This window comes from Motacilla alba, chromosome 7 (assembly GCF_015832195.1).
Source record: "Motacilla alba alba isolate MOTALB_02 chromosome 7, Motacilla_alba_V1.0_pri, whole genome shotgun sequence".
In the NCBI taxonomy this organism is placed as follows: domain Eukaryota; kingdom Metazoa; phylum Chordata; class Aves; order Passeriformes; family Motacillidae; genus Motacilla; species Motacilla alba.
The window spans coordinates 30,346,842-30,361,400 of record NC_052022.1 but is presented as its reverse complement, the minus strand read 5'-3'; the positions used below and the strand labels follow the sequence as shown (position 1 = coordinate 30,361,400).

At 44.4% G+C, this 14,559-nt stretch overlaps 1 protein-coding gene across 1 annotated transcript in view; it reads left to right on the top strand.

Annotated features, from left to right (window-relative positions):
• GLS (glutaminase) overlaps positions 1 to 14,163 on the top strand; it is a 60,116-nt gene extending 45,953 nt beyond the window's left edge. The window contains exons 15-18 of the mRNA XM_038142191.1: positions 12,156 to 12,217; positions 13,167 to 13,243; positions 13,390 to 13,453; positions 13,832 to 14,163. Of these exons, the coding sequence (XP_037998119.1) occupies positions 12,156 to 12,217; positions 13,167 to 13,243; positions 13,390 to 13,453; positions 13,832 to 13,988 (360 nt within the window). The 3' untranslated portion in view covers positions 13,989 to 14,163. The remainder of the gene's footprint in view (positions 1 to 12,155; positions 12,218 to 13,166; positions 13,244 to 13,389; positions 13,454 to 13,831) is intronic.
• The last annotated feature ends 396 nt before the right edge of the window (positions 14,164 to 14,559 follow it).

Below are 14,559 nucleotides of genomic sequence, written 5' to 3'. Positions count from 1 at the left end.
TTTCACAGTGTGGAGTAAGTTAGACTCTTTGAGAGGTTCATTTTCTGACAAAACTTGGATGCTTTGGATATTGGTGGCATCATTGAAGTATTTCCATCCAAGCTGTTGATGGCAAATGCATGCTGCCTAGAAATGAATATTTGCTTGGTCTTCATCTTAAAGGGTGGAAGTCTTCATGCTTTAGATCTTTCACTTGATCCAGTAAACATTTTGTTGAAAGGATTAATTGACCTACCATTCCTTTGTCATACTGTTCATGGCCAACAATGCAGCAGTAACACATTCGGTCATGTAGGACGGGAGCCAGGCCAGGTTTTTCTGTGACTCCTTCTTGTTAATTTACAGTTCTGTGGAACTGCCTGATCCACTATTATTCACTACTGCTATTCCAATTTAATTTTCTTTATTAGGCATTCAAGAACTTCTCTTGCTGGCACAATATATGAGTTTATGGATGTCCGTGAAAGATCTTCTTAAAAAAACCAAAAAAAGTGGAATCAACCAACTTAGCTCTTAAGTCTAGTGAAGGATAATTCAATCCTCACTTGATATTATGGGTGTCTTTTCAGTGATGTGCTTAATTCTGTTGTTTCCAAAAGCAAAAAGTGTGTTAATCCATTGGTGCCAGAAGAAATTGGAAACAGCAGGTGGAGGCAAGCACAGCCATGCTCACTGTAATCTAGTAAAGGCAGCTTTGGTGCTAAGTTTTCTCTCTCTTCCCAGTATTTGTACCTTCTGAAATCAACAGAATCATCCCCAAAATAAAGGGATGGGATGGATATGCTCATACCAACGTGAGCATTAAGCAAAGGATAAGACAGACCAAGAAACTGTGAGGAGCTCTTGAGATCAGCTGCCCTTCTGCTAGGTTCATCTGTTTGTCCAGGCACACATGGGAAGGGGCAGGGAAGCTCTCCAGTCACAGCATTGTCATCTGAGCGCTGGTGAAGCTTCAGCATTAGGTGCTGTAAGGCCTTCTGTGTTGAAAAATTTAGGATGATCTGTCGTTCAGGGGCATCAGTGACAGCAGTATGGGCTGGCTCCATCCTAGTACCTGTTCTTGATGCTTCATATCAGGCTTTTTTTTCCTGGAAGTGTCTTCCAACTAAAGAAGCATCTGTTCCTGGGGTCCTGTAATCTAATACTGCTGGAGTCAATGGCTCTGAATGTTGAGTTCTGATTTCTGTGGAGTTTTTTTCTTTGTACCCCTTGAGCCCAGTTCATCGTTAGTATTGGTTTTCTCTGCTAGAAAGGGGAAATACAAACCCAGTCTGCTTCCCACAGCATTTCCTGCTGTCCTGCTCCTGATGATGGCACTGGAAAGGAGAAACTGCCCCATCCGCTCACCATGGACATTCTTATGATACTCTGTAATATTCTCTAGTAAAATTGAGTTGTTATGCCCTGATTCCTGGGAGAGAGGCTCGTGTGTGAGGATACAGCTACACTTTGCTTTGTGTGACCCACGCTCCACCTCTGGAGATCAGGTTCTGGAGTCAGGATTAGTGAATGGTTGTTTCTTCTGCCTCCGTCAGGGGAGGCAGAGGTGGGAGTGGGGCAGTTCAGGAACATGGCTGGCCAAAACAGCTTGTCTCACCCTGTGGGGTTTGCACATCTCAGGAGTGGAATAGATGGGCATGGTCTTTGTGAAGGAATCTCAGTTGCAGAAGGTAAGTAGATGTTTCACTTACTCCAGTAAACATTTTGTTTAATTACTTAACTCCTAGTTCGTCATAATTAAATAGTCTTATCTGTAATTTAAACAGCATCAGTTTACTAATACTTCAGAATTAATCAATAGTCAGAACTGTAAATAACAAGGCATTACACGTTCCCAGTGTGTGTTGCCATGAAACAAGGTTTCGCTTGTCGTCATCGAGGGCTGTTCTGTATTTCAGGCACTTGAGTAAAACCAAAGATATCATGAAGCAGCCTATAACTATGGAATCACAAACTATATTGGAAACATAGATGATTTCAAATTTCATTTACAGGATTCTATATATCTCATTTGAAAAATAGAATAATTAAATGTAATGATCTCTGAGCGTGCACTGGCTGAATTAATGGTAGAACTGAGCTCAGTCCTGTCTGTGACTCTTGCTTTGTTCTGTATGAATCAAAGAATATTTTTGGACAGTTGAAGAACTTGCACCTCCTGTCTGATAGTGTTTAGGGTGAATTAACAGATAGAGGTATGTTGTTTTGAGGAATACAGGTGTTACAAACTCCTTCCAGAAATTTGTGTCCACTTGATGTCCATCTTATGAGCACAGGGTTGGTGCTGGAAGAGATGAATTCTGTCTTTCCTGGCTCCAAATGGGATTGGAGGAAAAGTACCTTCTGCTCACTGTTACTGTTTCCTGTGTCCTTAAGCTTTTTTAATTTTATGCAAACTAGAACAGTAACAGAGAATAAAAAGGGGGATAAACTCTTATGGTATTGTGCTTATTTTTAGTAAATATAATTTTTAGATGCTTTTGAATGCTTCCATTAATTTTAAGTAATTTGACCAAAAAAAAGAGCTTCAGGCAGAGATGGATGAAGAAATGCAGTTTACTGTAAAGTGTGGTTTCAATACTCTAATTATTTGCAATTTTGGGTGGCATAATCCAGTACTTATCTCAAAAAGGCTTGAATCAGAGAGAAATATGAATGGTGGAAATCCATTTGATGCCAGCAGATGGAAGAGGGGAACAAACCACCTCTGCTCAGCCTGCCCTCTGTGAAAGCTGCACTTCTCCTTTAGTGCCCTTAGCCTGTCTGTTTGCCAGTGAAGCAGACTGACTGTTGTTCTTAGGCTGAGGAAAGGGTCCTGGTGTCAAGACAAACCTTGGGTGTATATATTTGGTTTAATTATGTTTTACATTCAGCTTTCATTTCAGCTTTTACATTCATTTTCACAATGCACAGCTTCTGTGACAAGCTCCAAGACTGAGCTACGGTACAGGCTTGTTTCAGTGTTCATGAACTGAACCTAGTCAAAACTTCTATGTTTTTGGATTTTAAACAGAAGCTTTTAGGACCATTGAAAATTCTTTATTGTCAGTGTTGTACCACCTAATTTTTATTGTCAGCTCTACCAGCTAGGTTTTGAAACAATGTGAATAGTTGAATTGCAAAAAGATATTTAAGTAACCTACTGGGATTCTACCCAGCTTTAAATAAAAGTAAAAACTACCTAGTGTGCTGGCTCGCCTGAGGGTTTTGCAGCGCTAGCAGCACAGTTGGTTTAGAGCTGCTTTGTGTTTGGATACATGAAAATACAGCCTCTCGTGTGCCTGCAGTCTAGACATCACTCATGGGAGAAGCAGCTTGCAGTATTTCAGTACATGCACGGGTTGAGCTTGAGCAGGGCTGCTGGAAACTGGAGTGAGGAATAAATAAGCGTTCTGTTAGTCTGTTAGTTTGATATCAACAGCACAAACTGTATGGATAATTGCTGTGCAAACAGCATTTCAAGTTAATTCCACCAGGGACACTCCAGAAATAAACTCCGTGGTAGCAGCTTTGAAAGGCACTTGTGACAGCTTTGAGTCCAAAAATAAACGCTGCACCCACGGCTGGTGAAACTGAAGGAGCTGGGTATCCTCTGTCCCCAGCTGTGAAGAGGGAGGACCTTGCACCATCTAGAGGAAAAGAAAGGATAGTCAAAGGGTTGAAGAGGAACTGGGAAAAAAACTGACAAAATCTGGTTTCCTGTGTCAGTTTTAAAACATGGCAGAGCAGATTCTAGAGTTATTTTTGCACTTTTGTCACATTACGTGAGGAAACAAGGATCAGTAGTGCAGAAAATAGCCTAAAGAGGTGGTGGAAGTTGCCAAGAAGAAATGTAAGTTTTATGGAACTAATCTCTGTATTTTCAAATGTATCAGTATTTTAATGCATGAAGGTATATGCATTAATTTATTCACACATCTTCTAATTATTTATAGTGCAGTGGGAACAAAGTCTCTCCCAAGGAATTCTAAGTTTGTAATTTCTTAACATTCTTGTGTTTGTAGTCAGGGCAGGAGGCTCTGTCAGAGGCAGTCAGCGTTGGGTTGCTGTAGAGCTACGTGGGGTTATTTGATCACTTACTGAAAGCCTCACTTGTGTGTGCTTCAGGAAGTTATTTAGAGAAATTGCCTGTTCTTGTGGAACTGAGTTTTCTGTAGAATAGGGTAATGCTGAGGCTTAATCCAGAGGCTGCTTTGAGTGCCTTCAAGGACTGTCCATCCCTAAAAATATTCATGGACACAACCTCACTGGCAAGCTCTGAGACCACTTCAGAGCCAGGTGGGCACCTAAACTAGTCTGGGATTCATTTAGTGAATAAAACATGGCACTTGTGTCTAGGAGTTGTGTCCTGGCAGGCAGCTGGCACTGGAGCGGGGCAGACAGGGCAGGTGAAATGGAGATGATGCTTTAGAGGTTGGTTGGATATTTATCTATAGATCAGTCTTAGTTTTGACTTTGTAAAATATGTGCTTTACTTACCCTTAAGTTCCACTTGATTTCATGAGAAACAAAGCAGAAGCTCAATTGCAAAACCAGAGATTTCTTCCCCTATGAAGCACAACCTACCTTTATGTGGAACATCAGTGTTTTAAAGGAAGACTATGGCTGTCTCTTTTAGAGCTGGATTTTTTTCCCAACAATAGCCTTGTATGTGGACACTGGAGTAGATTCCAAGTTATTGAAAATTAAATGTAAATGCAAAACTGGCCTATTTGTAAAATAAGTGATTCTGTCTAGTACCTGAACATATATAGATCCCTGTGTTCTACTCTCAGATCCATTCCTGGTTTATTTTTGTCCTTTTAGGGACCACTTGCATTCTGGTTTCTGAGTTGAGATGCCAAAATTCATTTTGTGCAGGTTTGAGGTTTTTTTTTCCTGTTTGTTTTTACTTTATTTTGAAACCCTGCATGCCAGGAAAAAGCCTGTGCTCCAGCATAGGTGAGTTACAAGTTCAGTGTGTAAAAACTGGATGACTAAATGGTTTGCTTTGTGCTCTAGGTTTGCTTTTCGTGGTATCTGCAGGTCACCGCTGCTGTTTCAGAGTTTATATTGGCATCTTGGGTTTCAGGGATTGTTTTCCATTGATAAAATAAGCATCCAAAAATCCACAGTTCTTCCGAAGAGCAGGAGGAGGGATTGCCTTTTGCTGCATACCCTGGTCACCCTCATCAGGGGATCAGCTTTAGGAGAAGCAGCTGAACAGTGCTACTGTGAAAGTGAATTCCTGTTGATTTTGGAGCTTTTATTACTTTAATCACTCGTGACTCGCATAAACTCTTTGCTCCTGCCTTCCTTATCAGCCCCTGGCCGTTTGCAGAGGATGGGAATAGGCAGAGTCCCTCTGGGGAGCATTAATCCCCGTTCACTGGACGGGTGCTCACCTTGGGCAGCTTAACAATCTATTTTCTGCCTTGCGAGCTAATGCCGCGCTGAGCCGGATTAGCTGTGCCGTGTGCTGGGAACAATGGCCGGAGAGCCGGGCGTGCGCGGGGCTCCTGCGGCCCCTGCCAGGCAGGGTGGGTGGCCTCCAGTGTGGGACAGCACGGAGCCTCCTGGCTGGAGGGAGCAGCGTGGGACGTGCGGGTTGGAAATGCCACCTGATGGATTTTGGGAGCAGCGTGGGACGTGCGGGTTGGAAATGCCACCTGATGGGTTTTCCGTGGGGAGCTGCGCTGTGTCACCCTCGGCGCGGGCGCAGGTGGCCCAGGGAGGCAGCCAGGCTGTCACAGGTGCAGATTAGCTGTGCTCAGCAGCGTGGGGGTTAGTGGCACAGAGAAGCGGGCCTCGGGGACACTTCCAGACAGAGCTGGGCTGGTTCGCTGGTGAAGAGCTGCAGGACTGCATTCCCATTGCTGTGCAGCTCTCCTAGGGAGCCTGGGCAACATAACCCAGAGCTCTGCTTACCTGGGACCCATTCTGAGGCCCCAGTGCATCTGGCCCTGGGGTTGGTGTGACAGTCACGTGTCATTAGGCACTGAAATTTAAATCCCAGTTTATCTATGCACCTCTGTGCCATGCAGGGGAACGTTTATAACTTTGTTCTTCAAGCCAGTTGGGCAGAAGGGCAGGGTTCCCTGAGAGGAAATGCTGCATCCCATTTTAAGCACAAAAAATGGGATGTGAGAGAAGAGCATGGTGGTGCATGTGTTCTCTCAACTAGCTCTGCTTTTCCTTTTTAACTCTTGTTATATTTGAAAGTCTCCTGTCAGCACACTTGGTCTGGTGCACAGTAAAATTCAGATACAGTTCCTGACACACAATATCCATTCAAACCGGTTTTTTCTCAGTATTTTGAACATCTCTTCAGAAGGCTAACCTGTGGCGTTATCCCTAAATATCATGGAAAGAGCATTGGAAAGTTTAGGGGAGTTGTTTATTTATCCTTGTTTGGCTTGCCTTGAGCAGCACTACTATAAACTATAGAGCTTGACTATATTGCTCAGCCACCTGGAGAAACATACAGTTGGAAGTAACACTTTTTTTTCAGAATATTAATTCTGTAATGTTTTCAAAGAAATTATAGAGGGCGGAGCATTCTCAGGAAGCAGGACATGGTAGGAAATTAAAATCCAGATTCACTGACCTTTTTAGCTGAGAGCTTCTCATGGAATTAATCCAGCTTTGAGCTAAATTAATTTTTCCCGAAGGATTTGCTTTCTGTACATGCACAGCTGTTTGGCTTTTCTCTTCTGACCCAAGTGCAGTGCGGGGCAGAGGCTCTCCCTGCCGTGCCGGAGCATTGCAGTGATGGCAGAGCAGGACAGAGCCCTGTGGTGACAGGGACACGTGGCAAGGACAGAGCACAGTGTGCTCAGCTGCTTGGGCTTGGCTCCTGCTCGAGGTTTGGTTGTTCTGCGTTAACGATGAAGGCAGTGGGCAGAAGGTGTCAGGCCACTCTCCCTTTGCCACGAGACTGTAGCAGTTCATCTCCATCTCTGGGCCTCAGTTTCCCATCTTGGTGCCCCTAACAGTGTCAGTGTGCTGTCTCTGATGGGTTTGGAGAGGTCTTCTGTGGATGGCATCAGAGCCAGGCAGTGGTAGACGCCCTTGTCTTCAGTTAAAAAAAATCCTCTAAACTGGTCTCTCTTGAGAGAGGAGTGATTCTATCTCAGTCTTGTGTGGGCATTTGCTGTTAGCCATTGTGAGATTATTTAAATAAGTCTGGATTTGGGTGTGCAGCTCAGGTAGGAAAGACTGTTTTGTTACAAATACTGCACCAAGGCAATTCCCACATTCCAGCCAAGCCTTTCCGATCAGTTAGATGTTGTTGAAATTTCACTTGCCGTAAGTAACTTCAGCATATTAATACTGAAGTTAGACTTGTATTTTTTTAAATTCAGTTTTTCCTGTTGGTACACCGAGAAATTGAAAGCCAGCCCTAAAGCTCTCATGTCGTGCCCAAATCATTCGTGCTTGCAGAGAAGGGGGGCACAGCCATGCTCTTGCTGTGTGCTGGGCCACGTGCTCCCCACTGCAGTTCCTCTGTCCCTGTGCATCCGCTCACGTCAGCACTGCTGCTTGAGGGAGGTTTCTCTGAAACTTTCACCATAACCAGGCTCAGGAGATGTTCAAAATAACTGCCACAGGAAAGCTTTGGACTAGGAGTCACTTTGACACCGAGTTTCACTTTGTAGCTGGCTCTGTGGCTCGTGCAGTTTGTCCATTTGGGCTTGTGGAATGGTGGTTTTGCCCTTTTATTTTTTGCCTTTTCGTCCCCCCTGTTTATCTGAAGTATCTGCTGCAGCACTGTGACTTCCTGCTGCTCTCAACTCTGGCGTTTCCTTGCTTTAACTTGACCTCAGTGCAGTTCTTGAGCAACAACAGTCCTGATTTTTCTTTCTTGAGCTGCTCACATCCTTACCCACAGACTCACAGAACCATTATGTGGAGAGGTATCTCTGGAGGCATTGCCCATTTGGCCACCTCTGGTGTGAAGCAGGACTTGGATCCTTCCAGCTGAGTCCAAGACCTCTGACACCTACTAACATGATGGTGAAACTGTGTTACTGATTTCTACTTTTAAGTGACATGAGTATTCTGAGGAACCCTTCCTTGCTGCTTTCACTGCCTGGATGATGAGGATGATACCCAGTGCTCAGAGTGCTGTACAGAGAGGGTCTCACTGTAGCTGAGCAAGCAGTGCTCTGTGTTCTTGGTGTGGTGAGAAGAGAGCTGCCAAGTCCCTCTGCTTCAGTGCATGCAGGTTTTCCCTCTTGTTTGACGAAAGATGCAACAGTTTCTGCTCTGGGTTTGGTCCTGCCATGCAGCTCTGTGGCAGTGTGGGATCCATCCAGCTCGTAGAAAGCAAAGGGACTCCGTCCCTTCTCCTTTTATTGCATTTTCACTGTTAGGGAAGTACGTGCAGTAGGAAAAGGTTGTGAAAAACAAACTTTGTGTTTCTAAACATTAGGGAAGCTTCTGTTCACCAGTGCAGTTATCGAAACACCAACACTGAATGTTCACGAACCACTTGGTGAGAAACTCACTGGCAGAGTCTCTAAACACTTAAATTAGTTGCCTTGTGCCCTACTTAGTTTGAATGGATAGAGCTCATCTGTCATGTTCACTATTTTTTTTCTCCCCTAGTTAAAAATCCCAGAATCGTCTGTTTGCTGCTGCCACTTCAGAGTTTCTTTTGCCTTTTGCTTTTTTTTTTTCTGCAGTGAACCTGTTACTTCAAACTAGTACTGTGAGGTTTTTGGTAGACAATTTGTACTTGATTTTGTGGCAGCCCAGATAACAAAGCTTATGGCAGCAAGTGCTGTTCACTTAGTCAGCTTTTCTCACTGTAAATGACAGCCTCTTACATAGTGATTTAGTGTATACATTGCTTAGATTAATATTCTCTTCAAAGCTAAGGAAGACCCTGAAGATGCTTGTGGAGATGGTATATTCTTACTTTGAGTTCAAAATGTATTTTGTGTTTGCAGATTCCTAAATTTTACTGAATTCGCTTTTTACGTGAACTCAGTAAAACCTCTGTTGTTTATGGCTGCCTTCCGAGCAGTTTCATTTCATACCTTATGAAGTTTGTTCATTTTTTGGCCTGGTCTATGCTGCTGTTACAGTAGGGTGCAGTTATGGGGTCGAGGTGGGTTTTGTTGGTAGCAAATCCAGTCTAATTCTCCCATTAAATCATTGAAGTCACTCTAGAAGCAGGAGGAAGTTGTCCCAGAAGGATTTTTTCAGCTATCATGGCCACACTTGGCTTATTTTAGTTTGAGTTCACCTTTGACCAGCTTTGGATAATTACTCTGCTAATAATTGTCCCTCTGAATTTGTTGTGTTTCTCCTGCTTTTTGTATCCCTTTACTTTTAATATTGGACACAGAACAAATTTCCCTCTGAGGTAAACAAGCAGAGATATTTTTGTCTGGACTTGTATTTGTTTTTGTTTTGATCTATTAAGTTCAGTTTTAAAGTAAAGTAACCTTTGATTTTACTTTATCTTAAGGAAGGAGCAGCTTTGACCTCTCCCAGATTGCTGAGAGATGTAATCTAAAGTGATTGTGTTACAAAGCCTCAGAAAACTCCAAATTACCTTTTGTCCCATCTTTATGGAAAACAAAAATCGCTTTTTAGCAAAACGTTCAGCTGAATCCAGGATTCTGGGTTCTGGCTGCGCTTGGAAAGTTGTTTTTTGAAGAAAGGAATGCGTGCTATTTTTATTTTATTACTTTAACATATATTTGCATTTCCCAGAAACATCAAGAAGCCCAGCCAAAATGGCCAGTTACCTCTGAAATGGTTTTTGTGTCAGACAGTGTGTCCTTTGCTCATCCCAGACCCTGAAAAGGGAGAGCATTCATCACTTGCAGGACCTGAGCCGTGGGAGTGCTGCCAGCCTGGTCTGCCCGCGGGGCCCCAGCGGGTTCTCCCTGGGCAGGAGAACGCCTGAATCATCTCGATGAAATGCAGAGATTATCGAGCTGAATTCCCCTTTCACACCTGCCTTCAGCTGCTGCCTCTGTGAGAGGCTTCGGCGTTTCAGGGTGGCTGTGGTGCTCCCCATGGAAAGCCCAGGGAGAGTGGCTGGGTGGCTGCTGGCCTGGCTGATGCAAGTCCGTGTGTCCGTGTGTCCATGACCCTGCATGGGCAGAGCCCAGCCCTGGCTGCTGCCAGCAGCTCCTTCCTGGTTTGGTGGCCCCCAGGAGGGTTTGGTGGCCCCCAGGAGGGTTTGGTAGCCCCAAGGAATGTTTGGTGGCCCTGGAAGGCGTTGGTGGCCCCCAGGAGGGTTTGTGGCCCTGGAAGGCTTTGGTGGTCTCCAGGAGGGTTTGTGGCCCTGGAAGGATTTGGTGGCCCCAAGGAGGGTTTGGTGGTCTGGAAGGATTTGGTGGCCCCAAGGAGGGTTTGGTGGCCCTGGCTGAGTTTGGTGTCCCTCAGGAGGGTTTGATGGCCCCCAGGAGGGTTTGATGGCCCCCAGGAGGGTGTTGTGACCCCCTAGAGGGTTTGGTTTGGTGTCCCTCAGGAGGGTTTGACAGCCCCCAGGAGTTTGCTCCTTCCCTGCTGTTGAGGCAGGCTGGAGAGGGGCTGAGCCCGGCCGTGGGAGCTGCCGTGGGGTGGGGGGCTCCTCTGGGGTGGCCGGCTCTGCCTCCCGAGCAGGGCCCCGCTGACCTGCCTGGGAGCCTTGCTCACCAAGTTTGGCTTGTGGCAGAAACCCCAAACAAAGAGATCTTTGTGGGAGGAGTAGAAGCGCTCAATGCCAGTCCTCTGCAAGCCGGAGAGGAGGGTGCGGGGTGAGATGTCAGGTTAGCCACAGCTGAAGGTGTTGTGGGGTCAGAGCTGAGGGAGCCTGAGCAGCGTTTGGAGCCAGTCAGGTTTGGGGACAGCCCAGCCCTGAGAAGGGAGGGAATCCTATAGATCTGCATCCTGCAGCCCCCATAGTGCAAACTGGGAAGGAGCTGCAGGGGTGTGTGGGTGCTGGGGTGAGGGTGGCTCTGTGTCCCCTGTGTATTTATTTCCATCCTGGCTTTGTGCCTCCTTGCCCTTCGGTCTCTCTCTGCGTCAGTGCCTGTTTGAGGTGTACAGAACAACAAGCAGCTCCACGGCTTCGGTTTAGAAGAGGAGCAGATGTTGGCTCGTCCGTGGCCCTGTGCAGACACGCCGGTGTTCTTGCAGAAATCTGTGGGAGACTTGCTTGTGGGTGGGGATTTCTCATTTTGTTTGTTTCTCCTCCTTGTTGTAGAAGGTCAGTGCAGCACCAGCTCCCTCTTTTACCTCTGTTACTTGGCTGGTGGCAGCAGCAGAGCTTCGTAGACTCAAAAAGCAAAGCAGCATTTAGAAAGTTTACTGGAAATTACTGTGAGATGGTGCCTGGAAGTGGCTGTGTCAGTTTATGAAAGAAGCTGATGTGGATACTTAAAACCATCTAGTGTGTCATTTTTGGCTCTTGTTAAAACCTGCAGAGTTGTTATAGCCAGGATGTATTAAAAATAAGCATGGGACAAGGTTGGTGCACCCTGACAGTATCATTTCTTACTAAAATAATTAATGCAGCTGAGAAAAAGCACAGCTTACCAGAGACTTTACCTGTGTCGTGCTTTAAGCCCAAATTTGTCTAAAAAGATCCCACTTTATCTGCCTGGAAACCTTGCTTATTATGTAACAGCACTGCTTAAAATGGTTTATTTGAGCAAAAGTGTGTACAGTGGATGTATGCAAGGATAATCTGTAATACATAGAAAAAAGAGCAACATTGAAATAAATTTATGTCTGCTGACATAGATTTCTCCTGGCATTAGGAATCTTTGCAGTTAATAATAGAAGTAATCCTACTTTTCCAGAGTGAGTTTGCCTTTTGAGGAGTTGATGGTTTTATAAATTGTGCAGAGTGGTGCTGTCTGTGCAATTCAATACTTGGTGTCATTGGGCAACTGGAGAGAGAAACACAGTTTGCCCATAGAGCAAGACTCAATTTTTTTTACCACAACGGGGCAGAAATTCATTGGTTTTAGTTCTTTTACTGTCCTTAAGGACTTCAGCCTTGGAAAGACAGGCCTTGCAGTGCTGGTAACAAAGCAAGCTGTACTGCAGAATGTGGTCAGGTGAGGGGATACAATTAACAAGTCCATAAGCACTGGACCGACTGGCCCCACTGGTTTTCTTTTTGAAGGAAGAAGATCAGTAAACTGGAACTTAATTTCTCTTTGTAGGTGAAGTCTGTGATAAATCTGCTGTTTGCTGCCTACACAGGGGACGTGTCTGCACTCCGGAGGTAAAAATCAGTGGGGGTTTGGGAATAGGAATTTGGGAATAGGAATGCTGCTTGTTTGGTTCCTGCTGTTGTTTATTTAGGAACATGCACGTGCACTGTGTCTGGGTTGGGGACATTGAGCTGCATGAGCTAGATATTAAATATATTCACCCAAAACCCAACCAAAGGACCCAAATCTAACTGTCAAAAAGGTACCCTCACACTATCCTGAATCCCACTGTGTTCCATTTCTTTGGATCACAGTAAAACAATTTCTTTAACCATTTTTTTATAGCAATGGCAGAAAATCTTGTCTGTACTCTGACCTGCTTTAATATTCAATTCTGAGAGTACCACAGAAATTCAGGTTGGAAAATGTACATTGTTGTTGGACAGGTTAGGACATCTAACTTTGCTTTTTAAATCTGGAGGAGAATCTGGCAAAATTTAAGGTAATAATGGTAGTAGGCTAAATAAGCATTAATTTGGCTAGAATATATCTAAATATAATCAGTGGGTGGGAAAATAAATGGTGTATAGTTTAACTCTGCTGTCCCAGAGCACCACAGTGTGAAGCAAGAATCCTCCCAATCCCTTAATGCTGCTCAGCATTTCCAGACTTGGGAGACTTCCTGGGATTTTCTTACCTGGTATAAATTTACTTTGCCTTATGTGGCTTAACTTGTCCATGTATGATTTAAAGTCAGGTGTGTTGACTGTTATGTTTTCTGCAAAGATGATTTATTTTTATTTCTGACATCTAAAGAGCAGAAAGGCAATTAAGGCACTAAGCTGGTTTTCAAAGCCAAAGCCCCTTTTGTTATCAGCAAAGATACGATGTGCTCGTGGTGCTGCTTACATCCTCTCGTGGCAGGGCAGTGTCCTGCCGTGCTAGTTTTGTGAGGTGCTTTAAATTACCTAAGGCTTGCCTCTGCAATCTCTGTTTATTGTATTTTATTTTGTTTTTAAGGTTTGCTCTGTCAGGAATGGATATGGAGCAAAGAGACTATGACTCACGGACAGCCCTGCATGTGGCAGCTGCAGAAGGTACTGTCTCCTCACACAGCATTTGCTGTCTGTCTGTCTGTCTGTGTGCTTCAGCACACCCTTGCTGTCTCTGTGCATACCTGCTTCTGTCTGCACGTAAATGGATGTACAGAAGTACAGCACTCACAAAGCTGCTTTTCCTGTAGGACACGTGGATGTTGTCAAGTTTCTGCTGGAAGCGTGCAAAGTGAATCCCTTCCCCAAAGACAGGTGAGTGGTTTTATTGCTGGTTTGGAGGAAAGATGCTCCAGGAGCGCTTGCCTAGTCCCGGTGAGGAGAGGTGCCTGTCAAATAAGAGTGGGATGTATCGAGCCAGGCCACTGAGGTGGGGGAATGGGATCCTGCTGGTTCTCTGTAGGTTCTGCAGACTGAGCAGGAATGAAAAATGCACCACTAAACCCATTGTTTCAAAGGTTGTGCTCAGCTTAATGAAGTTGCACAGTTACTGACCTGCATGGGGGCTGTGCAGTATGTAAAGAACTGCAGCATGTACTGCATTAGTGCAGTATGTAAAGAACTGGATTTGTGGGGCTTTCTGGCTCTGTGCTTAATGTGCCGATCTTAAAAATTCTGTGCTGCTTTTTGCAGGTGGAATAACACTCCTATGGATGAAGCTTTACATTTTGGACACCATGATGTTTTTAAAATTCTTCAAGAATATCAGACCCAATACACGCCATCAGAGGATAACAACGATGGGAAAGAGAACCGAACGGTTCATAAAAATCTGGATGGCTTGCTATAATCATCTTCAGCTAGATCCTAAGAATCAAATCACTTACCTATTTAATTGTGGTATGCATAAGTAATGAAGAGCGTGTGTGTTTCTATCTGATAGTGATATATATTTTACAGAAGTCTCTGTTACTTCAGTGTTACGTTACAGGAGTTTCTATACGCACAGGACAAATCCAATCTCTTCAAAAGAAACAAAACCAACTGAGAATCTCCCTCCATAATGTGAGCAATATTACCTCATGCTGCATATAATTGATGTATAAAAATATTTAGCTGTTGTTGGCTTTACCGTGCACTACTTAATTTATTTTTGTGTTCTATGTGAACTCTAGTCTGTGGTCAGGAACTTTTCTGCTGAATTTTTGTTTCTTTAGCCCTCTGTTTCCAGTATGGCCAGGATGAGCCAGAGTACTGTCAGGTATGAGCGTCAGTGAGGTTTTTTGAAAGCTGAGGATGCTGATGTAGATTTAGGCTGGGTGTGTTAAGTAAGGATCTGCACTTAATCTTTGGGAAAAAATAGAAAAAAAGAATTCCACACAACCTTGTTTACATAATATAAATATCACAGAGTATATAGG